Genomic DNA, 26,058 nt, shown 5'->3' on the forward strand with positions numbered 1-26,058 from the left:
TGCCATAGGATTGGCCGAGGCCCTCCCCGGCCGGCTAAAAATATGAAGCGAGGTTTCTGTTAACACTCACCTTCTTTTTGTGGATAGAATACTTCGTTGGTACCAACATGGGGAACCAATGGACATACGAGACTAAAAAATTAGATCCCCACAAACCTTATAGTAGGACAAAACACCCCAGTCCTACTATCCAGGCTTGGCTTCTTAAAAGCTCAATTATTGGGTAAAGAAACTGTCTTGCCTAGTGCAGAAAAAGTTCACCGTCGTCTCTGTTCAAAACTTAACGTGCCTAGGCCAGAGATTTTATAACTCAACTACCCAAAAAAACCCAATGATGGGGGGCCCCAGATAACCTTGAGCCAGATCCCCACCCCTTGTCTAACTTGTCTCATCTCTGAGAGGCCTGGGACAATGTCAATGTGGCTATCAAATGGCAGGCCTCAGGTGGACTATACTAGATATGTGGGAGAACAGCTTATATAAATAAACCTCTAAACCAAGGTGATGCTCTTTGACCCTAAATAAAGGGGTCCGAGCATCCAAGGGGGGGGGGATGTCATAGGGTGTCCTTCCTAAGGAAAGAAAAAAAAAACCCTCAACCTTGCTATTCACGTACTTGACAACATCCTTTGCGACCTTGTAACATGAGACCACTTAAACAAACTATGTGTTATATATGAGAAACAAGTAAAAAATATATAAAAAACTACCCTACGTGGCGCTCGGGGCTCAGTTGTTTGGATACAACCCAACCGAGCGGTGCCACTGGCAGGAATATAAATTGCTTCCAGGAAAGAAAAGCTTCGGTGTCGGTGTCACGACTATCAGTGGGAGAATCCTGCTACACTCTCACTGATCTCTCAGTATTTACTTGGGGAACCGATTTTTTGATCCTGGCTCAGGTAGAAAAGCCAGCATTCTACAATTGTTATATGACCTCTTAAACTCAAGTTAGCAGCATAACCATTTACAGAAACCAAATATTCTCTCTTTTGGCTCCAACCGTGCCATTAATCTGAATCATCCCGTGTACTGACCGAAGGCTATAGAAGTGCAGCACCGGCAGGACTGGGCTCACTGTAGGTGACCTGCACGATTTCCAATCGTGCACGCCGAATCAGAGTTGCAAAATCCAAGGAAAAGGCCATTTTCCCGCAGGGCCCCGGAAGCCGGGCGCCACTTTCCCAGGCAGGCGTCCTCAAGTTCCCGGATCCTCACCCGCCGGTGGCGCGGTGACGGGAGTTTCCCCAACCCCGCCCGCCCTGGCTCCCACAACCAATGAGCGGCCGCGGGCCTTTTTGGTGGGCGGGGCGCGCCTTAGGAGCCTTCCCGGTAGGCCTGCGGCCGGCGCGGCGCCTGACGTCTTTCCGTTCTGTCACGTAGCGGTTAGGGCGTGGCTTCCGCTCCGGGCGCCTGAAGGAGACTTGGAGGGTCGGGGCTACCGCGCTTGAGTTGTTGGGAGTAGTCGTCGCCGCTTCTGCCGGCAACCCATGAGGAAAATGCTCGCAGCTGTCTCCCGCGTGTTGTCGGGCGTCGCCCAGAAGCCGGTGAGGCGGCGTGGGCGGCCCGGGGTAGGGCACCGGCGGGGCCCGGGTCCAAGGCGGGCCGGACGCTGGAGAACGCGGGAGGACGGCCCGGGCCTCGGGGCGCGCGGTTTGGTGCCGCCTAGGGCGCTGCGGGGCGTCCGGGGAGCCGCGGGTCTTTTGTTTTTGCTTTCGCACCGTGCATTCCGCTCCGACTCCGGGACGAGGGGCTACTGGGCCCTTCGGCGGTTAATGGGGACGGGAGCTCTGCAAAGTCCGCGTGGAGGTCAGCCGCGGCTCCTTGCGCCTGCTAAAGCTGGTGTGCTCCAGAAATGCCCGTTCATTTACTGCAGACAGAAAAGGGGGCCTTGGGCTTCCTCGAGTCTCCAGTTGATCCTGCCCATTCATTTTAAATTTTCCTAATTTTATTCCTCTTGACTGAGAGGCCATATAGTACGTTAAGAGTGTGAAATCCGCCCTCTCTCTCTGCCCCTCCCCCGTTCATGCTCTGTCTCTCTCTGTCCCAAAAATAAATAAAAAACGTTGAAAAAAAAATTTAAAAAAAAAAAAAAAGAAAAAGGGGCGCCTGGGTGGCGCAGTCGGTTAAGCGTCCGACTTCAGCCAGGTCACGATCTCGCGGACCGTGAGTTCGAGCCCCGCGTCAGGCTCTGGGCTGATGGCTCGGAGCCTGGAGCCTGTTTCCGATTCTGTGTCTCCCTCTCTCTCTGCCCCTCCCCCGTTCATGCTCTGTCTCTCTCTGTCCCAAAAATAAATAAAAAACGTTGAAAAAAAAAATTAAAAAAAAAAAAAAAAGAGTGTGAAATCCGGAAACTGGTCGTGTTCAAACACCTGCCTCACCATTCACTAACTTTGTGACTTTGGGCAAGTTTTTTTAAACCTCCGGTGCTCAGTTCCCCTATCTCTAAAGGGAAGATAATACGTACGAGTACTTACCCCATGAGGTTGTCCTGAGGCTTAAACGCGTGACACGTATGTAAACCTTTCCAAATAGTGCCTGGTACATAGTAGGTGCCATCTGTGTTCAATGTTATTTCAATGCCCAGTGGGTATACATTTATGGAGCACCTGCATTCAGCTTTGGAGGGTTAAGACCGGGTCATGCTCACCAGAAAGCACCCCCCCCCCGCTCCCCCCCCCCCCCCCCCCCCCCCGCAAACCTTCCCCTTAAACGTTGAGGTTTTATTTGGCAGCCCTTTCAAAGGCAGTCAAGCGGAACCCAGAGGAAACCGCCCTCCCCCTTACGTACGCTTAGGGTAAAAGGAGCTAAAGAAAACAGCAGTGGTGATTGGAGGCTGCGGCTCCAGCTCTTATATGTGCCTAAGACCTTGAACCATTTTGACCTCTTAGGTAGTGGAAGGTAGTGTTACTGGGTATAACTGTAGCCAAACTTGCCTTGCAATTCAGCTTCTAGTAACTCTCCCAGGACTTTGTGGCACTTCTGCTTAGTATGGGCAGATATCATCGAAAGGTAGGAAGTATATAGCCTTTTGGGAATCCCATTGACTGAAATGACTACAAAACACAATTTGGTTAATCAGTTATTAGCATGTAATTGTAACCAGATCTACCTGAAGGATAAGCACATTTAAGTGTTATTTCTGTATATCACATGATACGACCAACACTTACTGAGCTCTTAACAAGCGCCAGGCACTAGGCTATTTAATCTCCACAACTGCAGTTTTAAGTTGAATGTAAGTAATAGAAACATATTTTCAACATTACATAAAGGTCTTAGTTCGGTATTATGTTACATTTAAAGGGTTGCATTAGAAAAGAAAAACTTTGATAGAATTGGTGATATTCTACAGAAAGAGGAAAATTGGTATGTGAGTTTTCAAATTACTGTCACCTGTGTTTCTCTGTGAATACAGAGAAGTCATTTAATATCAGACTCTCATTCACTCAACTGTCCAAAATACTCCTGGTTGTGTTTTGCAGTCTTCCGGCAAGTCGTTGGCTTGAAATGCAAATTGCACTTCATCTCAATAAAACTTTGGCCTCCTCAAAAATCAAATAGAAATGAATTTTGGGTTTCAGTGATTTGTTAACTGGATAAAACCAGAGCGGAATATAACTTCATTTAGTCACAAATTTTTATTGAGAGAAAAGATTATTACAGCAGAAATAGATTCTTGAGGATGAGAGACAGTGAAAGAGTTAATGCTCCTTACTTTGAACCCCCCCTCTTTTTGGCTATTTTGCATGTTTCTCCTGATGCCTGTATATGTGGCATTAATTATACTAAGGCACAGAAAAATATTTTGAAGAATTGTGTATTCAGCGTGGATTATGTGTGTCTGTGGGCTGAAACCCTGTTTAATAGCTCCTCCCTGTGACAGAGCGAATCAGGTAATTAGTGTTTCCATAAACTGTAATAATTGATGAGATGTCCCCAAAGAGCTCGGTGTACTTTAAGGTCTTGGGTCTAGTGTGCTTATTTATCAGGTTTCAGTTGTGTTAATACAGGTTGCTTAGAGTGTTCAAAGTGTTTTAGAATCAACATAGATGTATACGTTCTTCTTTGAACCTATACTTCTTAACGCTGAAAAGATCATTGTTAGATGAACTGGACAAGTTTCTCGTTGCACAGTTTGCCACACATTCCCAGTGATTCTGGGTTTGACACTTTGATTTCCAACAGTGTCGTTAAAATGAAGCATATCTGATGTTACTTCCATCAAGACAGAAACAACCTGTTTCCAATCATAGGTGATACAAACAAGTGTAAGGAACTTGTCCTTTAACAAACTCATTGTGTGAAGTAGATGTAGTATTAATATCTTAAAGAATCTTGTAGAATTAATATCTTAAATGTTGCTGTAATTTATTACAATGCTCACTTCTCGGGTTACTGGGGCCGGCCTAGGTGGAAGCCTTAGGATGTTGTTCCACTCTTCTCTCTCGGCTTGCCACCTTTCAACCAACCCACAAAACCTTTAGAAATTGGATGCTAGCACCTTCTACAAAATGAGAGTCTCTAAAATGAAAGCAGAGAGCCCAGGGTAACCTAAGTTACTTAAGTACCTGTGATTTCATCTTTGAATGAGGTTGAGTGTCTTCAGTTATTTCACAGATTAAATTGCATTTAAAATTTTTATTCTTTGCCTTACTGTTTGTATTTCCAATATGATCCCTTGTTTTGTGAGAATTTCACTACCAGTAATCTTTTGGCTTTTTAGGTAATAGGTAAGATTTTTAATTTACACTTGTAGAATCTGAAATTTTTGAACCATTTTCCCTCTTTCACTTGAATGGTTCCCATGTATTTAAGAACTTCAGAGTTTTTATTTTTAATGTGAATGGGTTTGTCCATGGTCTCTCAAAGAGGAATCCCATTTAACAGAGAAGCTTTTTATGGCTCTCCAGAGAAAATGAAAGGTAATTTTTTCAGCAATCTCAACAGTTACAAATTATTATATACTCACACTTCAGATAGGACTTTCAGCTTCTTTAACTTCAGCTTCTTCAACTCAGCTCCTTTTACCCATTATGTGAGTGATTCCTCTAATTTTTGAGATTCATAATAATGAAACGATGAGAAAAGATATGAGTAGCTTTCTGGCAGTCATAATCTTTGGCCTTTCCTTCCTGCTCTTTATTATATAGAATTTTCTGTCATTCTTGGTTTCAACTTTAAGATGGAGAAAGAAAAATTTACCTCTTCACAGGTATGGTTGGTTACTGGCTGGTTTGGTCTCTAGTTTTATTTACTTTTATTAGTTAAGTTTTTATTTGAATTCCAGCTAACATACAGTTAACATACAAACATCAGGAAGGGAAAACTGTTGCAGAGAACAGTAATACTAGTTTCAGGTGTACAATAAAGTATTTCCACAAGGTCTCTAGTTTTATATATTTTTAAAAATACTTATTTATTTTGAGAGAAGGAGCATGTGCACGTGCAGGTGGAGGAGGGATAGAGAGAGAAACCCCAAGCAAGAACTGTGCTGTCAAGCACAGAGCCCGACGTGGGGCTCAAACTCCTGAACTGAACTGTGAGATCATGACCAGGGTTGAAATCAAGAGTTGGATGCTTAACCTACTGAGTTACCCAGCTGCCCCAAGGTCTCTAGTTGTAAATATTTCTGAAGACTACAGTTTCTGTAGCTGTATCTGGAAATTTATTTTGCATTACAAGAAATATTTCTGGCCCCACAACAGTATTTGTGAACCGGCAAAAATAATAGGTCCGTTTCATGATGGCCAGAAATTAGTTTGTCACCTCACCCCTCTTAGCTTCTGTCCAAATTCCTCGATTTTCTTCACGTATTCTAGGTATACTAATGGACTCTCTCTACCTGTAACTGAAGCATTTATTTCTAGTGTTGAGGCATTTTTCCTCCAGCAGTGTCATTGTTTTGTTGGCTTTATCAGATAAGGGTATATTGATAGGTGAAAAGATAAGTAAATAATAGATTTTTGTATACTTGGAGGTGCATTTAGCAGGTCAGTCTTTACCCTTCTCAACAAGATCAAGTCCAGTGCTAGAAGTTGGATGGTAAGGTGACACACTGTAGGAACACATCACAGGTACTTTCTGTGGGATGTCAAGAATGTGCTTCAAGTCTCCATGAAGAGAAGTCATGTAACTTTACATATCAGCGTGTGAAAACGTGGCAGAGTGTGGCTAAACTAATATAATAATAGTAATTGGTTAAATGTGTGTGGTCCGGTCTGGACCTTGGTCATCACTTAGCAGTATTTTTGCTGTGAGCAGGTATGTTCAGTCGAAAGTGAAAAGGAAACGTTTCCCCCATCTTTTTACCACCCAAACAGTGACAGCCACCCATAACATCAAGAAGGGAACATTGTTGCAGGGAACATCTCTCCCTTCTGAGGCTTCAGGAACAGCCTACTGAAGACCTAAGCTGTTCAGATTATAAAATGTCTGTCAAGTCCATTGTTTTTAAGTCAGGGAGTGCTAAGTATCTTTTCTTTTGTCTTGTACATGTCTCACAAACATATTTATCTCATACTTTGAATAGTTGGAAATATTTTTTTTTATGGAACCATTTCATAGAATGGTGGTTTGCCTGAAGTAGGAATGGAATCACAGTTTTATTTGAAGAAGAATTCTGAAAGTAAAGCTTTAGCTTGTTCAGTGTATAACTATAAACAAAGCCCAGAGATTGTCTAGTCTTTTCTGTTGGCCAGTAACTTCATTATATTTTCAATGTAATTTTTTTGGAAACAAAATGGCTAAGTGGACGGGTTTGACTTTTTTTCCTCCTGTTTCCGCTGTTTGCCTTCAGGAAGGGTGTATAATCATGTTTCATTGGCCAAAGCATGGAATCATTTTGAAGACAAGATCCCAACACAGTGAAGAGAAAGGAAGATAAACCCATGAATGTGTTGGGGCTTATGAAAATTCCAGGACTGCATCCTGATAATTGGTTAATAATAATAATGACTTTCAAAAATACCTAAAAATAAAAAGTACTGATATATTTGTATATTTTGGTCTTTCAAGGCAAGCAGAGTGCTGGTGGCATCCCGTAATTTTGCAAATGATGCTACATTTGAAATTAAGGTAAGAGGTGTTTTGCTTTGTGTTAATAATATTTCCACAGGTATACTTTGTTACACAGTTTTACCTTTGAAATCGAACATTTTGATATTTGTGCTCTTTTACCATTTTCTTCCAAATGTTCTAGAGTCACAGGTTCAGAGAAGTTTAGCAAAAGTTAGAATTCACTTTTCTTGCTCAGCAGCTTGCTGGTGTTTTGGGGAGGGGGAAGGGGGGAGACCTAAAAAAATTGAAGACTTAATCCAAAATTTAGAATGTGTTTCAGTAAAATATTTCAGTAGGAATAGAGTGCTTCTTTAAAAGTTTGTCTTTCAACCTGTAACTCCTTTGACTTCGAGGGGTTCTCAGTGAAAGTCGTCTTAGAAATATTTTTCTCCAAAACTCCATCCCATTGCACAGTGAGCTTTATGATTTAAGGAGTCAGAAGCAATATGTAGCATTTCCAATGTGCTCCTCTGCAGCTTTTTGAATTAAATATTGTTGCGATATTAGATCTTAGAATGGGTTGGCAGTGTTTATGTTGTAGTAACTGGAAGTTAACTGTCTGATTCCATTTCAGAAATGTGATCTTCACCGACTGGAAGAGGGCCCTCCTGTCACCACGGTACTCACCAGGGAGGATGGGCTCAAATACTATAGGATGATGCAGACTGTTCGCCGAATGGAATTAAAGGCAGATCAGCTGTATAAACAGAAAATTATTCGTGGTTTTTGTCACTTGTGTGATGGTCAGGTAAGTGGTGGTTTTGTAATAAAACCATGTTAGATTTAGGAATTTAAGTATGGTTGTTTTGTGGTTTTTTAATTAGAGAGCATGGGGTAGGGGCAGAGAGAGAGAGAATCCCAAGCAGACTCCACATTCAGCACAGACAGAGCCCATTGCTGGGCTCGGTCCCATGACCCTGGGATCAAGACCTGAGCCTAAATCAAGAGACGCTCAACCAACTGAGCCACCCAGGTGCCTCAGTATGGTTTGTATTTACTGGTTTTTACCTTGCCTTTTGCATCAGAAGGACTCGAGACTGGCTTGTCAGAGTAAAGATGAGAATGCCAAGACCTGCTATGAAGCTTACACTGGAGAATTTTTTCACATGCCCTTGTGCCTTACATGGCACTGTGATCACCTGTACTGGATATACTTTTTGGGGGAAGGGTTTTCATTTTGATTTTTGTCTTGTGGATTTAGGCCAAGGGTTACAAATTCAAATGCCTGTGGGGACTAGCTAGGTGGAATAAATGAGTGAAGAAGGCCAGCTGTACAAAACTAGAGAACGGTGACTAGGACTGGTAGTGACCTTGAGCAGGCAGCCCCCCTGCCCACCAGGGGCATCATAACTTGGTTCTAGCCGGTTGATGCCATGTGGACATATGAGATTAGTGCTTCCTATTGTTTGTTTCTTCTAGAGAAGACAGAAGTCTGGATTTTCACATGAAATTCCCCCAATATTAATGTTGATGTCTAATTCGGGATTTTTTCCATATCACTCTATGGGCTTGAAACTGTACATCTGTGGATTGCCGGTTTGCAGCTTCTGGCTTGTGCTTTACCCTCTACTCTGTTTGTGATGAAAAATAGAGCTCTTTTTGTGGTTATTAAAGAGTTCCGCTAGGCCAAATGTTTCCTAATATTCTAGGGATTCTTTTATCTAGAAATGTGAATTGTATTGACTCATTGCTGCTCCTTCTTTTAATGCAGGAAGCTTGTTGTGTGGGCCTGGAGGCCGGCATAAATCCCACAGACCATCTTATCACAGCCTATCGGGCTCATGGCTTCACCTTTACTCGTGGACTTTCTGTCCGAGAAATTCTTGCAGAGCTTACAGGTTTGCTGTTGATTTCCAAAAAAGAGAAATTACTGAAATAACTTTGCAGATCTCTCATATTAAGATGCTATTACAACTTAACATTAAAACCTTTTTGAGTTAAAAAAAAGAAAGCCTCTCCTTTTGGTGCTCTGGTACCTCTCTTGTGCTTTTGAGTAAACTGACTGTTTTTGAGGTCATCTGGTCCTTCAGGTAGAAGTTTAAAAATGTTAGCTCCGTAAAATCAGAATACTGTTGATCACTCAAGCATGCCAGTAGAAATCTAGCAGTCATAGAAAGTAAATGGGGTAGGAGCATTTCATTGTATGCAATTTAAATTCTAGGAATCTTTTTCATGTCCCCTTTGACTTTTGAACTGTTCATTGTACCAGTGTAGGGGAAATCAGAAGATGTTTATAACTGGAAAAAAAGTCCAGGGTATCATGCTAACGTCTAAAGGATAAAGGTCAAGGACATGAGACTGGATTGGTGTTCATGAAAGGATGTAGTGGAACATATATTTGCATAGAGGGATGGGTGCTTATACAGTTGAATTAGCCTGTGAGTCCCCGTGGTTGACCCTCTCAGTAAATATTTGGCGTGTGATTTTCTTTTGTATATTTGGTTTTTGATGTGTATATGCTGCCATTTCTAGGACGAAGAGGAGGTTGCGCTAAAGGGAAAGGCGGATCGATGCATATGTATGCCAAAAACTTCTACGGGGGCAACGGCATCGTCGGAGCTCAGGTGACCCGAGATGAGGATGAGGATTGCATGCTTGCCTTGATTCGGCCTTAGACCATGTCTTAAAGATCTTCACACCCCAGAGAATGTTCCTCTTGAAGTATTTTAGGACTGTGGGGGCTTGGTGTACTTTTTTTTTAAATTTTTATGTTTTTAGGTTATATTTTATATTTGAGAGAGAGAGAGAGAGAGGGAGAGACAGAATCTGAAGAAGGCTCCAGGCTCTGAGCTGTCAGCACAGAGTCTCAAACCCACGAGCAGTGAGTTCATGACCTGAGCCGAAGTCGGATGCTTAACCGACTGAGCTACCCAGGCGCCCCAGGGGACCTGGTGTTCTTTAAAAGACCTGTTGCTTCATAGCCTACCATTTGATCAGTTAATAAACAGGTTTGGACAGTGATTTAAAATTCTTTTAGGTATTTGTCAGGTTTTATAAGGAAGCAAGAGTCTGTAGTAACAGCTATACCTTCACCTTTTCCATTTAAGTACATTGATTGCTTTGTCACATCCACTTTGCCCTACCTCTCCCTGCTATAGACTGCTGATGCTAGTGTCTGACAAGGAAAGGCAGGTGATCAGGATCTTAGGGGCCTAGTTAGAAATAAATCCAGCTTTCTTGCTTATGTAGTCCTCTTCGTTCTCATCAGTTAGTGAATAGTGAAGAAGTAACAGTGTAAAAATGTAACTAGATTGTTTGGTTTGTTTTCTAATCAAATTCTATTATATGTTAAAAAAAAATTAGGTTTCATGTTTAGTAGTGGCTCTTTAGTAGTGGAATCTTTGCAGAAGTGTTGTTTCATGGTTGAAAGAGAATGAGAATTATTCACACTGTTTTACCAGTTTGTAATTATGGGGGTGGAGTAGTTAGAGATAGCAGTGGAAGAGGGAGTTTGCAGTGATACTGTAATTTTTATCTTAAATTCTGGCCAGGAGTTAAAATACGGAGCATTAATTTCCCTCCTCATGGAGGGAAGTTGGCTAACATACAGTCTATACAGTGTCCTCTTGGTTTTGGGGGTAGATTCCCTTGATTCGTTGCTTATATACAACACCCAGTGCTCATCCCAACCAGTGCCCTCTTCAATGCCCATCACCCATTTCCCCCCCCCCCCATCAACCTTATGGTTTGCCTCCCTCCCTTTCTGTTTGTAACTATTTTTTTCCCCTTCCCCTCCCCCATGGTCTTCTGTTAAGTTTCTCAAGTTCCACATATGAGTGAAAACATATGGTATCTGTTTTTCTCTGACTTACTTCACTTAGCGTAATACCCTCTAGTTCCATCCACGTTGCTGCAAATGGCAGGATTTCCTTCTTTCTCATTGCCAAGTAGTATTCCATTGTATATATAAACCTCAGTGGTTCTTTTCTTGGTTGTCCTTAATATTAGGTGCCCCTGGGAGCAGGGATTGCTCTGGCCTGTAAGTATAACGGAAAGGATGAGGTCTGTTTGACTTTATATGGCGATGGTGCTGCTAACCAAGTGAGTATATGCCTCTTAAGTTTTTAATAACCATTGCAGTTTTATTTCTAAAGCGTCAAACGTTCTTAGTTCATTTATAGAGAAAGAATATATTGCTTATTAGTTGAAGTAGCCATTCGTGGAAAGCTAAAACTTGGTTTTATGGCCAGATTAAAGGTTTACTTCATGGCCTGTTTCACCAAGCGCTTTGTACGGGCACACCCGTGAGGGAACTCTCCTTTGCCTCTACCTCAGTGCTTCACAAACGCTTGGCGGCTGAAAGACCTTTTCACATTTTACCCCGTTGCAAACCAATTCTTCAGTCAGTACCGTAATGTACATTCTCTTGGATGCCCTGGCATCGTCGGACTCCTCTCACGGTCTGTGAGCCGCGACTCTTTCTGTACTTCTGTCATGGCCCGAGTCATCACCAGCCCGTGCACGATACTCTGAGGCACTGCTCTGGATGCCGATTCTCAGGCACTGGTTCACTCTGGTTATCCATCGGGTCTCCTAGCATTTCCATTAAAGCATAAAAGCAGGTAGCCACAGAGCCAGTGTGTTTTGTACTACTGCCTTGACCCCACTTAACAAGTGGTGGTATTTGGTTTGTGGCTTCCTCGGGTTGCAGAAAGAGATGTTTGCTGCTGCTTGTCCCTGACACACACTCGTTGGTTTCAAAAGCTGGTTTGTGGAAGGTGAGGCATTTCGTGTTTTGTGAAAACTTCCTGTGTCAGAGGGCATCTGCGGGGGACGATGAAGAAGTCTAGAGAAAAATGGCAAAATGAAACCATTTGAACTTCTACATACTTCCAGGGTCAGATATTCGAAGCTTACAATATGGCAGCTTTGTGGAAATTGCCATGTATTTTCATCTGTGAAAATAACCGCTATGGAATGGGAACATCTGTTGAGAGAGCAGCGGCCAGCACGGATTACTACAAGAGAGGTGACTTCATTCCTGGGCTGAGGGTAAGGACACCTGGTGTGAAGCCAGGGCTACCCCCTTGATGCCTCTGCGTGACCTTGACAATCTCACACACATTGAAGAGTTCTCGGTTTTTAGTGCACAAATAGGTCCTGTAAAAATAAAATGGTTTTAGGTTGATTTATGTTCTGCCCCTTTCCTGTGTATTAACAGGTAGATGGAATGGATATCCTGTGTGTCCGGGAGGCGACGAGGTTTGCAGCCGCCTACTGTAGATCTGGAAAGGTAAGGCTTTCTCTTAGGCCTGTGGGCTAGAGATTTCTATTGATGTTTGTCTTAAAGTTAAAAGAATGCCTCCCCTGTGTCTATCGTAGCTCTTCAGGGGTAGCTGGTAATTGAGGTTATGTATAAAGTAGAAGCAGAGTCAAGTGAATCGGGGCCCTTTGTAAATAGTGTGGTCTTGGTAGCTCACCTTTTGGGAAACGAAAGATGCCACGTTGCCTCCATTTAGGGCAAATCTTTTGAGTGCTTCCTCAGCATTTTGCCTTGTGGTTTGCCTCCAACCTCTTGTGGTGTGCCTCCAACCTCTACCCACCCATCCCCTCCATAAGCCCCTCGAATGAACACTGGAGACCCTCACAATGTCTTCTATAAGTTAAATATTATGGTTCAAGTGTGTAATCCTAGTCTTCCTGTTCCAGTTGAGAATCTCGACCTTTCAGGGAGAGCAGTAGAGGAAGAGGGCAACAGTGAGGTTGGCGAAGGTGCCATCAGAGCTGGTGGAAAGAACGATGTTCTCCCTAAGTTGGTGTTGCACAGCCCAATAATCCTGTCCTTAGGGTTGACCTTTCAGTGACCTCCCCTGTGTGGTAAGATTCGGACAGCAGTGATGCTAGTGGGGCAGGGGGTGGAGCAGAGGGGGAAATGTAGAGTATGACTGAGGTGGCAGTGAGCTCAGCGGTCTGTATTCAGACTCCCAAGACTAGAAGAGGTCCAGGCTTGGGAGGTGGGTATCATTCCCCTCTTCCCCAGTTCCTGAAAGAATATGTGGGGTATAAACATATGTAGAAACGTCATCACCGGTTTGTGGTATGTGTTGACTTTCCCAGCCTGATCTTGGAACTAGAGGAATCTAGAAACCCCCTTAGCCCAACCCACTGCGCTTCTCAGTAGCTCCTGGATGACACAGAACAGAAAGAACAGTTGACAGTTCCTGAGGAATTGACTTAGGTCGGGTGATGCAGTAAATACTTCTCATGTGTTCATCGGCACAACTCTTGAGTCCAGTCCCTCATCTGTGAGACCGGAACCTAAGGCGCAGAGCAGTCAAGGGTACATAGCTGCTGTACGCCACAGCTCAGATCGGACCCCAGGCACTTGAACTACCGCACCCAAACTGCCCGGGGATCCTAGATCCACCCTCTCCCCCTCAGTGTTCAACCTCGTCTTCTGGAAGGGGGCTGGCGTAGCAGGAGGAAGGTGTCCTAGGGGTGGTCAGGCTGGCCGGCAGAGTCGCAGGGTTAAACAGCAGATGTTGTCCATGACTGCCGTCTTTGTCACACACTCGCCAGATCCGTGTGCAGCAGGATTGGTCGCCAGCCCCTCTGAAACACTGCGTGAGATGGGGGGAGGAGATTCACCTACCCAGCCTAGCTTTAGTTCTTCTGCCTTCTGTACTTTCCAGCACATACAGGTTTGCTTTTAGTCTTATTCTGTGAGATCTTATGTTCGTGTTTTTCTCTAGCTTTCTAATAGGATCCAAATGTTTGTAGATCATGTCCTCTGTGACTGAGGGGGAAAACTAGATAAGATAAACTGACACCCTCCCCCTTGGTGTCATAACTGCTAATAGGTTTTTCTTCATTAAATCTCAGCTGTTTCATAGGATTATTATATATCAAAGACCATGCTAATAAAATGATTAAGATCAGTGGGCTCTATAACATGTTAAATGCCTTTTGGATTCCAGTAAGTTCCTGTTAAGAATGAGGAGGAGGGGCACCTGGATGGCTCAGTCAGTTAAGCATCCGGCTTTGGCTCAGGTCACGGTCTCATGGCTCATGGGTTTGAGTCCCGCATTGGGCTCTGCACTGACAGCTCAGAGCCTGCTTCACATTGTGTCTTTGCCGCTCCCCTGCTTGTGTTCCCTCTCTCAACAAACATTAAAAAAAAAAAAAAAAATGAGAAGGATGAAACGGAATACACAGGTATTAGAAATGAGAACAGCTACGTCAGGTAATAGGAATTCTTGACGACTCAGCCAATTTACAGATTGACGAGAAGCTCTTTGATCCTGAAAGGATATGCTGTGCCCATCATCTCACTCTCCACTGGGTTCTGTTTTAGGGGCCCATACTGATGGAGCTACAGACTTACCGCTACCACGGACATAGCATGAGTGACCCTGGTGTCAGGTACGGTCATGGGAAATCTCAGTGTGGTGTCCCAAGTGGCTGGGCTTTGTGTGTGGCTACTCACATGAAAAAGCAAGCATTTCTGCCTTTGCTTTGGAAGCCAGACACCAGTGGGCTTCGTGCGGTGAATTAGTTGACATCAAGTAAAGTAGTTCTAGGAGTCTTTGCCTGGAAGCATTCTGAAAACGCCTATAATACACAGCATGCACTATGCTCTTGTTAGCAAGAGCAGCAATAAAAAAAATTGCAGAGGGGGACGCCGGGCTGGCTCAGTAGGTAGAGCATGCGACTTTGTGTCTCCATTGGGAGCTCGGGCCCCACTTTCGGGGTAGAGGTTACTTCAAAAAAAATTGCAGAGAGAAATCATTGCATAAACAGGTCGACGGTATGGAGAGTTTATATATTTAGGGGCATGTAGCTTTTGTAGGCACCACCCCCACGAAGACTCGGAATCTGAAAAGCTGGCTGGTGTGGAGTGAGGCCACCTGGCACGTGGGGTATTCAGCATGTTGAAATCTATCAGTCAGAGGTAGGTTATGGTAGGAAGATAGTTTTACTTGTCGATTTAGTAATTCTGGCATGTAATGCTGCCATCCCAGCGTGTGACACAGTTAAAAGAAGTAGGTTTAGTCAGAGTAAGCCCTGACAAGCCTTGGAGTAGATTGGAGTTCTAAGGGAAAAGGTTATAAAGAGCAAGTGGGAAAAATGTCCTTGGTGTTTGCAAAAAACGGTAGAGCCCTTCCTTGTGGGGTTATAGGTGACTTAGGACAAGGAAGTACAGTTGACCCTTCAACAATACAGGTTTGAACCGCATGGGTCCATTTGTTACAGAACGGTATTTTTCTCTCTGATTTTAACACTTTTTTCTAGTTTACATTAAGAATATAATACACATGTACAAAATGTGTTTTTTGGGGGAGTCAAAATTTGCAGATTTTCTACGGGGTGTATGGGGAGTTGGTGCTTCTGACCCCCACGTTGTTCAGGGGTCAGCTGTATCGTAGAAGAGGGATCGGAAAACCTGCTGTCCGAGGGTTTGCTGGCCACGCTTCTCTGGGGTCTTCACGTTTGCTTCCTGCTTGGCATTCTGCCTCACAGTCTGTAGTTCTCACCACCCACATCAAATGTAGAAGCTCAGAAGGGTGGGACGGTGGGCACATAAAGAGGCTCTACCCCGTCCTTCCTACCCTTCATCTAGAGCCAAGAAGCAAATAAAGGCTTGGCCCCTGTTGTCAGAATGCCTGAAAAGCCGGGGGAAGTGCCAGGATAGAGTTTCCTGTCAAAGATACTAAGCAGCTCTTACAGAATTGTTAGAGGTGGGGTTCTTGTATTTTGAAAGTAGAATTGCACTGTTCCCACAGTGACAGAGGTATTGCTGTGCTCCCTGTCGGAAACACACATCTGTATTTCACAGAACGGTCTTTGCTGTACCGGAAATGTTCTTACCTATTCGTTTGCCTCCCTGTAGTTACCGTACACGAGAGGAGATTCAGGAAGTAAGAAGTAAGAGTGACCCTATTATGCTTCTCAAGGATAGAATGGTGAACAGCAACCTGGCCAGTGTTGAAGAATTAAAGGTAGGCTCTCTGCTCTCCTTTCTGGGCAACGCGTTTTTCTGCACACAGAAAGCTGCCGCTCCTGGGGGAACTGCCTCCGTAAATGGGAAGGTTTCACAGCACATGAATCAGTCGTATTTGCAAAAGCTTTAACCCTCCCGGTAGCACCGTTCTTTTTTCCCTAAAAATAGACTTTGGATGTTAAATTCATAAATGTTCCAAAATTTAAAAAAACAATCATCACCTTCAAAAATAGCAACTATTAGCACTTGTATACTAGCAACAGGTTCCAGGTAGAGCTAGTTGGTACCTAAGCTGCTGTGTGTTCAAAAACCTCCCGAACTATAATCTGATTTTTAGGAAATTGATGTTGAAGTGAGGAAAGAAATTGAGGATGCTGCCCAGTTTGCCACCGCTGATCCTGAACCGCCTTTGGAAGAACTAGGCTATCACATTTACAGCAGCGACCCACCTTTTGAAGTTCGGGGTGCAAATCAGTGGATCAAGTTTAAGTCCATCAGTTAAAGGGAAACTGCACATCACGGATGGTGATACTTTCAACTGTAAGGGACTCTGTGTTCTCCACTTTTAACATTAAGCAAGAAAAACCCATAAAAAGAAAGGATGTAGGCTAAGATAGTAATTGCATGCGTTTTGTATAGTGTTGCGTTGAAAGACGTTATTGCACACCTAAGTATTTCGTGTGAAAGTTACAAAGGGTATTTTAGACTTAAAATTATTTCCTTAAAATAGTTCTATTTCTTTTAATAATTGAGAAGTATTTGCTAAATCGTATACATTAAGTGAAAAATGGCCATTTCTACCTGTCCAACTCTGCCATCATTCGAGGGGAGTAGAATCGTTCCCTGGACCCTTGTAGTGGCACGTGTCCATCACCAGTGTGTGTGTGGAGGCTGAAGCCAATTCACACTGACCACTGCTCAATAAAACGCAATATTTATTATATCCAGGCAGGGTATAGAAGGACAATTCCATTTTTAAATAAGACCTCTTCATTTATATATTAAATACAAAACATAGTTTTCTATGTGCATTCAGTATCAAACAGAAGGCATATTCTTAACATTTTAATCTTGTAAGTACCCCATGGTACTTTAACCTAGAACAGTGATGCCAGCCTGCTTTCCAGTAAGTGCTATAGGGTGTACGGAATTTTCATCCGTTTTTAAGAACGCCATACTATTCTGGGATGTCAAAATTAGGGTTCAGTCACTGTTCTCACAATGCTAAGGTTCCACTCACCTTTAAAACATGTTGAGAAGTAACAACACGTTTAAAAAACCCATCCCATTTCTGTAAGTCTCTAAAACTTCAAGGTCTTAAATAGTGGTGGTTTCCTTGTGTAAACTCGGTGAAATTCATGTCATGTTAACAGAAGTTTAAACAAAGATGACAGCTCTTGGCTCCCTCTATTCCCTGGCTTAGCTGACAGTTTCAGCCTCATCTTGTGAGGCCAGGGACCCCTGAGCCTTTCTTCTGTACTGGGAGACTGCTGTCCAGAGCTTGCAGAGGAGACCGCCACTAGGAAACAATCCAGAGTCTTTTTTAGAGTGGTAAGAAAAGAACTTCAAAACCCCACCAAATACCTGGGTAGCTCTTATGTCAAAAGCTATGTTAAGTAATTCTAGACTTGTCTAGATTTGCCAAAATGCAGTCCCTAACTTAAAGATACGTCCTCTTGTATTTGTGCCCAGTAGGAAGGGGACGTGACCTGCGAGATATGTGCAGGAATGCCAGGTTGCTAGAGAATAAAAAGGGTTGGATGGCGCATGGATGGCAGAAGGTGGGAGGGGGAGAGCTTTTGTGTTTCCCCTCCCTCTTTCTGACTCATCTGCAACCTGATCCTAGGAAACCTCCAGAGTTGGGGGCTGAGATTGTGGCTTAGAAAACACACTACCCAGATAGGAAATTAATTTCAATGAAGGGGGAAAGTTACCAGCCCTTTGTTTTCTACTGCTTTATTTAAAAGCATAAGCACAGGGAAAAAAGTCATTTTCTGTTAGTGTTTTGAAGCCATTCTTACCGTAGTCTAAGGTGTCTTAGATCTTCCTTAGTGATATCATTTAGAATATCAGAAAGCGTATAACCCTCTTCAACAATCTGAAACAGACATCAAATACATAAGAGCTAAGCTGCTATTATTATTTGTTATTATTACAGCATAGGAATGTTTTTTTGTTACAAATTTACCTTTTCTATTGTACTCGCATCTGCTCCTTTCTCTTGTAACCAGTCTATAAGCTCTTTATCTGTTTTCTGCCCATGAGACCCAGGTGGGGATGCTGGGTTCTCTGGAGTATCTGCAACGATGAGAGATTTGTTTTGTTGTATATTAATTCTGCAAAGATAAGTTGAATGAAATAAACTATTCCAGAACGTAAATGTGACTTGAAAGCAAATTAATTCATTAAACCCGTCTTAGCAGCTCTAGTCCACAGTGCACAACATCACACAGTTCTTGGCTTCACTTTCCAGAGATTAAAGGAACCACAGGTAAGGGTGATTTTCCTTCTTTGGAATTTGATATGCTATAGGTCTACCACTTTAAATGCTTATTCTAGTCTTTAAAATGCCTTTTGTAAGGAATCCCATCCTTATCTGCACTGGAAATCAAATGAGGAAAGAATTCAGTATTGAGATTTTTGTACCAGAGCCTATCCATTCTACATTCCAAGAGGCAGCTGTAGCCCTTTTGTAGGCACACAATGAATTCAGAAGGTAGGTAGTAAATCGCCCTGGTTAGGTATGCGGTAAGACATTTTCATCACCCCAAAAAGTTGTTGTGGCCTTGAATAATCCGTGCCCTCCCTGCCCCCATTCTGATTGGTTTCCTGTCCCTGTAGTTTTGCCTTTGAGTACTGCATATATAAATATTCCATACTTAGGAAGTCCTAGTGTGTAGCCTCTGAATCTGCGTTCACTTAGCATAATGCATTTGTGATTCATCTGTGTTTTTGAATGTACCGGCAGTTCCTTTTTATCGTTAGTATTCCAGAATCTACTGGAGTGCTTGCTGGTTTCATAGAGAATAACTGCAGCAGTGTCAAGGCTGACTAGACTGTTAGGCAGATTTTCAGTGGTCTCGCTCCCCCAAGTCAGAGCAAGTGGAAAATTACTCACCATTAGATTTGAACTGTAACTGAAGATGATATAATTCTTGAGTTTTCTGCTCTAGGGTTTGCTGTAGAAGATTCTGGTACTCTCTCTCTTTCTGAACTAGGTGTTCCAAAAGTCTGGTTAAACAAACAAGCCATTATCCAGAGAGAGCCTAACCTCATTCAGTTCCATTCACAAACATTTGTTGAACCTTACAGGCTGAGAAAAAAATTACACAGTCCCAACAGTCTGGTTGCAGCCTGTACCTGGGCACCTACCTTGTGTTTCCTCCCTTTGAAAAAAAAAGACCAGCACTCAGGGCATGGGTCTATTTTGTCTCAAAACCTATCAGGAACCAGAAAGATAACCTGAGGGTGATCAGTAAACTCAGCCAGGAGGGATCTGATAATTACAACTTGTCTCCCTGTGTCAGATCAAGTTGCTGAAACTAATTCTCAGGCTCTTTCTCCTCTGGGGAGGAGGCCAAGGAGCTAGAAGCCCTGCTGCTTCTTTTTTTAATATTTATTTCTGAGACCGAGAGAGCACGTGCAAGCAGGGGAGGGGCAGAGAGAGGGGGATAGAGGATCCAAAGCAGGCTCCGCACCGAAAGCAGCGAGCCCCATGTGGGGCTCGAACTCACAAACTGTGAGATCATGACCTGAGCCGAAGTTGGATACTCAACTGACTGAGCCACCCGGGTGCCCCTGCTTCTGATGGACAGTGGTGGGAGGGAGCCGGCAAAAAGACCACCTCAAGTGGGAGGAATACAGCTCCAGACGTCTGTGGAACCAGTGACTGCTAAGTGCTTCACAGGGGCTGGCCTCCCACTCAGGACAGACCAGGTGCCTCCAGGCCACACCACTCTGGGTGGGAGGTGCCATCCTCGTGCTCTACCTGACAGCAGCTAAGGCATCTCCATGCCGTAGGGACAGGCGTGCTTGTCTGCCATCTGTAGTCGGTTGCTGTCATTACTAATTCTACTGAAACTGCAAAGTAACAGAAGGACTATCAGCAGTGTAGATGAAGAGCCACTGAGCCCGTACGTAACAGTTTAGGAATTTAGTAATTATAAACCTTACCAGAAAATTAATTTTTTTTTACATTTATTTTTGAGAGGGAGAGACAGAGGAAAAGTGGGGGAGGGGCAGAGAGAGGAGGAGACAGAATCAGAAGTAGGTTCCAGGCTCTGAGCCGTCGGCACAGAGCCCGGCGTGGGGCTCCAGCTCACAAGCCATGATCATCATCACCTGAGCTGAAGTCGGGTGCTCAACCGACCGAGCCGCCCAGGCACCCCACCAGAAAATATTTTAAAGTGGGGCTAATTATCACGAGCTTCCACAGGTGTCATATTTTAAAAGCTTTCACAATTTTGCTACCGCTACCTATTAACTACAACTCCAGGTCTCAGGGCACCTGGGTGCCTCAGTCAGTAAGGGTCCGACTCCTGATGTCTGCTCACGGTTCTTGGGAGCGAGCCCCACGTCAGGCTCTGTGCTGATGGTGTGGAGCCTGCTTGGGATTCTCTCTCCCCCTGCCCCTCCCCACTTGCACTCTTTCTCTCAAAATAAATAAGCTTAAAAAAATGAAAACAAAAACCTTCTAGGTCTCTAAAAAGAAGTGATTAGATCTGCCTAAGGTCAGACTTCAGAGATCCCTGGAGTGTATACCATGTTTCTTCCAAAATATGGATACCTGATACCATATCTCCCTGTCAAGTATTAATTGGCATTAGTAGTGATCATATGGCAACAAGGCATCATCTGGAACCAGCACCAACTCATTTGCTCTGCCCGTGGGTTCTTTTATAGGTCTACTCATGTGATTACCCAGGGCAAACGGGACTCATTTTACTCATTTGACAAATATTTTCGAATATCTACTATGTGCCAGGAAGTGAACAAAACAGACCAGCTCTCTCGGGGGTACCTCACACCAATGCCAGGGTCCCCTGGCTGGGAAAGAAGGCCACGAATGCCTGCCGGCTAATCCTGACAAATCACGCAGAAGAGATTCAAAGAGGGGAGGGTAAACTTCTGCAGGGTCAGGGTTCTGGGACACCAACCCCTGGCTTGGCTCCGTCCGTAGGGGCAGGCTGCAGCTGTCCGCTGCTCTCTGCCGGACTCCCACACCGTGCCAGGGGGCTCATCTTGGTGAAGAGACAGAAAAAACTCCCCAGACGCTGGTGCCTTCGGCACGGCTGATCGCTCTGTGCCTGGTGGCAAGGCATCGCAGCTCTCTGATTCCTAACGTTAAAGAAAGGGAGGCTTTCTCCCCCAGTTGAAGCTGAGACCACCCCCTTGCCCACTTTGTTGGTGAAGATGCTTTTCCGAGACCCGGGTGAGACCCTCAGGCAAGCAGAGTGATAACCTTCCTGGCCCAGGTCACTGTCCCACCCCTGCCCACCTGTTGGTTTCTTGCCTGAGCTGGCCCAGCTGGAGGCTCAGGTGCCGGTGGTGGAGCTGCTGGGGCTGTGGCTCTGGGGCGCCCGCTGACGGGGGGCTGCTCCCTCGGTATGCCGCGTGCCCTTCACTCCCGGGCAGGTCTGCGGGGGGAGAGTCGTCCTCCACCTCATCTGGGTCCTTCTCCTCCCCTTCGGTCTCTGACGTGGGCTCCAAGTGGGCTCGGAGCTCTGTGAAATGACGGAAGGAGAAAGCACCGTGGTGACACAAGGCCAGGGCTCACTGGAGCTTCTGTCCTTATGCCAGCGAACGGGAGTGTTCGGAGGCTGGCCCAGCGAGGCAGTGCTCCATCAGGGGACTGCTGACGTTATAAATAAATGGGGCGGAGCCGTTACTCCGTTCTCAGCAGTGAAAAGATGCTCACGGCCAGTTTATAGATGAGCAAACTGAGGCTGAATGACGTTAAGTTAGTTAGCCAAGGATGGCTTTACAGAGGTGCAACCAGGCTTCCAACCTGGCCTGGCCTGGGTGGTTCTACTACAGAAAAGGTGCCCGCTTGGAGTGGTGCGTGATGAAGTCCTGGGGTTTAACGAGAACCAGGCAGGAGAGGACATGACAGGGAGGGAGCAAAGTCAAGAGAGGAAGCGGCAATGTCAACACGAGTGGTGCAGAGCCTCCCCCTCCGAGGATGAAGTCACCGCAGGAGAGAGAACTTGGGTATTAAGCGGCTCTGTGGCTTCACAAATGACAAATGAGAGGTACAAAAGCCAAAAACTGGGGCCCCTGGGTGGCTCGTTAAGCATGTGACCGTCCACTTCAGCTCAGGTCATGATCTCGGTTTCATGAGTTCAAGCCCCGCGGCGGGGTCTGTGCTGACCGAGCAGAGCCTGCTTGGGATTCTCCCTGTCTCTGCCCCTGCCCCATTCACGCTGTCTCTAACTGAAGAAAGCAACTTAAAAAAAGCCAAAGATTTCTAGAGCTACCCCATGATGATTCTGACAGGAGACGGAGCCCGTAGTAGGCACCATCAAGCCACCAGTAGGCATTCCTGAGTGAAGGGCGGGGGGGCGGGGGGCACTGCGGGATCCCGGCCCTCAGGCCCAGGGCTCCTTCTCCGATGACAAGTTTTGTCTCTGTGCAGTCTCCTTGGTTATGGGTAGGGGACACAAAAGTATGGCTCCAGAAGTTGCTAGCGTTCGCTGAATTGCAGGGAAGTATACTGCCCAGATGGGAAGGAGAAAACCACTGCTGAGCGCGGAGCACACGTGTCACCTCGCCCGTGGCCTGAGCCCGCCCTGGACTGCGAAGGCGGCACGCTTACCCGGGATGAGAATGCTGACCGCAGCCTGCACCGCTCGCCGGATGATGGTGTCCATCGCAAACATCCAGTGGGGCCTAATTAAATGGTTCCTCAAAACTTTATTCACCTATAAATCACAAAAATCCAGATTTCTGGTCTGCTGTACGTTCAAGAAATAGGAGTTCTTACGAATTCTAGTTTACTTCTACTCAGAGATAAAATGTTAACCGTGCTGCCCTGCATCTCTACCTGACATACGTTCCCTCCGGACTGGGTCTCCCTCCAAGCTGACCCTAAGTCATGCCGGGTCTTCGGGATGGGTGCGGTGATCGGATCTCCCGCACCGGGCTCGTTGTTGTTTACTCGGAGAGTATTTCTGGTGCACCTATGAAAAGTCAGGCTCTTCGCTGGGGGCGTGGGACACAAAGCTGGACCAGACACGGTCTCACGCCTGGAGCAACTCACATCTGTCTGCACAGACACATAAGCTTAAACCCCATGCCTACTCAGCTGGCAGATGCCACTTGTTCCCGAGTCCTACACTCCTGCTCTTAGTGGCCAGAAACAATCCCCTCGTTCACCTGTACTTGCATATTCTGTGTTTAGAATGAACTGCTGAAACTAGGGATTCAGGTGTACACAGAAGAGATGGGGACTAGGGGAGAAGATGGTAACTGAACTCCAGGGTCCCGGCTGTGAGCCACTTCAGTGGGCTTCCTGCCTTCTAGCATGTTCTCTAGAGCCAGACGGAACACTTACAGCATCCTGAAATCCAAACAGTACTAGATGAATCTGATTGATGGACGAGCTGTCAAAGTCCAGGTCCATCTTTAGCTTTGATATCGTGGATGCCATCACTCTGTGCTCCGGGGAGCGGATGAAGTCCCTCAGGATCCCAATTATTTGCTTGATGTGGCCGGCTGAGAGATGCAAGTCTTCTGAACTCTGATCACCAACCCCCCCCCCCAAAAAATAATTTTCACTGAGTAGGTCAGAGAGGGGGAAACTCAAGATGTATTCTGTGGGCTCCCCAGGTGAGAACGGGTCTGTCTGGAATTCCCCCCAGATCTTTCATTAGGCAGCCCCCTCTCCTCACTGCCCACCCCCCCTCTAGGAATGGTTTTGTCGTCCTGTTGAACCCCTTCTAACTGATCCCCCTCTGCCGGCCCCTGGTAGAAGGTACAGTTCATAGCAGGGCAAGTGGCCTTGACCTTCCCACTTCCAAAGTAAGTTAAAATGCAAACATTTTGGGGCGCCTGGGTGGCTCAGTCAGTTAAGCGTCTGACTTCGGCTCAGGTCATGACCTCGCGGTCCGTGAGTTCGAGCCCCGCGTCGGGCTCTGTGCTGACAGCTCAGAGCCTGGGGCCTGCTTCAGATTCTGTGTCTCCCTTTCTCTCTGACCCTCCCCCATTCATGCTCTGTCTCTGTCTCAAAAATAAATAAGACATTAAAAAAAAGTTTAAAATGCAAACATTTTTATCCATAACCTTTCCCCCTAAAGTGGCTGTTTTCCCAGCTTCTGAGGGCAACTCAATGTGTCCTGCAGCTGGGGGTTCAAAACGAAGGGTTCACGTGAGTGAAGGGCAAAGGCTGTGAGTCCCTAAGCTTCGTGCTGCATTTGGCTTGTTTTACACCAGGGGGCAGCAGCACTCCATGCCTCGGTTCACCGCAGTGTTCCGCAAATGCAGGCTTCGGTGGAGTCTTTTTTTTTTTTTTTTTTTGCTTTGTATTTTCTTTTGTCTTGTTGGAAGAGGGAAGGGCATTGGGAAATACTTCTGGTGATTACCGTAACTTTGCAAACGGTCCAGGGCAGCAGGAGACTCGTCCCTGTTCCGGGACCTGGTGCCAGGCAGAGGGGGCGGCATGAGCAGCTCCCCCGACCCGGCCCTACCTGGACCACGCACTCCTGCAGGTTGGAAGCCACCTGGTTCTGCTCCTCCCAGAGGATTTTGTACAGCATGGCGCGGCACTCGCTGTCTTTGCGCAGCAGGAAGAGGCCCGGGTCCCTGTCCTCCGGGGAGGAGGCTGCGCTCTCATCTGGAACGCTGCGGACAAACACATGCGACAATCCCTGCGTGTCCTGGAACAAAGTCTCCAGGCTGGGACGCCACGGGGGAGGGGCTAAGAGGCGAGTCGGCAGTCCCCACCCTTAAGGTGAAACTGCAGGAGGCAGGCAGGTGGAAGAGAGATGCAGTGTTTTTTCTAACCCCCACAGCACCAGTTTTGAGAGAGGGAGAGAGAAGGGAAGAAAGGGAAAGAAAATGGGGACGGTGGGAGGAGGGGAGGAGGGGCGGAGGGGATGAGAAAGGAGGGGAAGGAACAGGAAGATGGGGAAGTGACCGCAGTGAACACGCTGCCGCTGCCCGCCGCCTTCACCTGCACTGTTGGCCGCCCTACTAACCGTGCAGAAAGCTAAAGCCCCTGGCGGCCATCTGGTTTTCACCTGGGAGGGATTTGGCTCCTGGCCCACAGTGTAGGGAAGTGGGTGGGCCGTACCTATGCAGGGGGCTGAGCCGGTGCTTGGGTGCCCGGGCCTTCTCGAAGAACGCGTCCATCTGTGCATCAGAGTCCGGGGAGACAGAGCCGTGGTCACTGCTGCTGCCGCTGCCGCCCAGGGGCTCCCCAGACGTGGGCAGGGCCAGGGTGGCGCCCCGGGTACCCTCTGTGTGGGGGCAGACAGGGAGGGGGGAGGGTGAGCCTCAGCCCCTTAGGCCAGGTGACCCATGCAGGGACTGTTAGGTCTGTGCTGCTCTTAACGGGGCGGTATAGTCAGTCACCCAGGGTCCCTGAAATGTAGGTTCCATTTTAGCAGGTCTGAGGCCCAAGACCGCGTCTCTAACCAGCCTGCAGGAAACACTGACGGAAACACAACTTGTCACCCCCAAGCAAGATGCTGAGCATCTGTCCTGGCTTCTACTCCATTCACACCAGGAAAGAGAAAACCAACAGCTTTCTTTCCAGAGGCCACATTTATGTCATTGCCAGGTAGGGCTCGTTGCCCTAGAAGGGGCCACTTCGCTTCAGTGACCTGTAGGACAGCTGCTGCACCCCTTAATCAAGGTCAGGAGCAGCAGAGGGGGAAAGGCCAGGCTCTGCACCAACCGAAGACCCAAAACCCAGGCAGGGGACCCCTGGCCTCCCTTCTCGGCACAATCTCAAATGAAAGACTTTAACAAGGCGGGGTGGGGGGGTGCCGCTGTCACCTGTGGGGCTCCCTCTGTCCGTCAGGGAATCAAGGGACATTCACTGGTTGGGTGTGACCACT

General features: G+C 46.1%; 2 protein-coding genes across 2 annotated transcripts in view; one reads left to right on the forward strand and one right to left on the reverse strand.

The window, feature by feature from the left end:
• Positions 1-1,399: 1,399 nt before the first annotated feature.
• PDHA1 (pyruvate dehydrogenase E1 subunit alpha 1) lies at positions 1,400-18,380 on the forward strand. Its single transcript, XM_042975281.1, has 11 exons — positions 1,400-1,547; positions 7,018-7,077; positions 7,634-7,807; positions 8,771-8,897; positions 9,532-9,623; positions 11,008-11,100; positions 11,896-12,051; positions 12,221-12,292; positions 14,354-14,421; positions 15,890-15,998; positions 16,338-18,380. The coding sequence occupies exons 1-11, from the start codon at positions 1,491-1,493 to the stop codon at positions 16,500-16,502; spliced, it is 1,173 nt and encodes a 390-aa protein (XP_042831215.1). The 5' UTR covers positions 1,400-1,490; the 3' UTR covers positions 16,503-18,380.
• The window catches only part of MAP3K15 (mitogen-activated protein kinase kinase kinase 15), a 123,095-nt gene continuing 114,403 nt past the window's right edge, over positions 17,367-26,058 (reverse strand). Inside the window, exons 21-29 of the mRNA XM_042975280.1 lie at positions 25,290-25,455; positions 24,685-24,838; positions 23,553-23,738; positions 22,815-22,920; positions 21,498-21,723; positions 19,119-19,231; positions 18,189-18,298; positions 18,022-18,098; positions 17,367-17,519 (exon numbers count right to left, since the gene is read on the reverse strand). Coding sequence (XP_042831214.1) covers positions 17,420-17,519; positions 18,022-18,098; positions 18,189-18,298; positions 19,119-19,231; positions 21,498-21,723; positions 22,815-22,920; positions 23,553-23,738; positions 24,685-24,838; positions 25,290-25,455 — 1,238 coding nt within the window. The 3' untranslated portion in view covers positions 17,367-17,419. The remainder of the gene's footprint in view (positions 17,520-18,021; positions 18,099-18,188; positions 18,299-19,118; positions 19,232-21,497; positions 21,724-22,814; positions 22,921-23,552; positions 23,739-24,684; positions 24,839-25,289; positions 25,456-26,058) is intronic.

This window comes from Panthera tigris, chromosome X (assembly GCF_018350195.1).
Source record: "Panthera tigris isolate Pti1 chromosome X, P.tigris_Pti1_mat1.1, whole genome shotgun sequence".
Taxonomy (NCBI): Eukaryota; Metazoa; Chordata; class Mammalia; order Carnivora; family Felidae; genus Panthera; species Panthera tigris.

Coding starts and splice junctions, on each gene's coding strand:
- PDHA1 (XM_042975281.1), top strand. CDS start 1,491: ATGAGGAAAATGCTCGCAGCTGTCTCCCGCGTGTTGTCGGGCGTCGCC. Junction 8,898..9,531: donor AATTCTTGCAGAGCTTACAG/GTTTGCTGTTGA, acceptor TGCCATTTCTAG/GACGAAGAGGAGGTTGCGCT. Junction 15,999..16,337: donor CCAGTGTTGAAGAATTAAAG/GTAGGCTCTCTG, acceptor TCTGATTTTTAG/GAAATTGATGTTGAAGTGAG.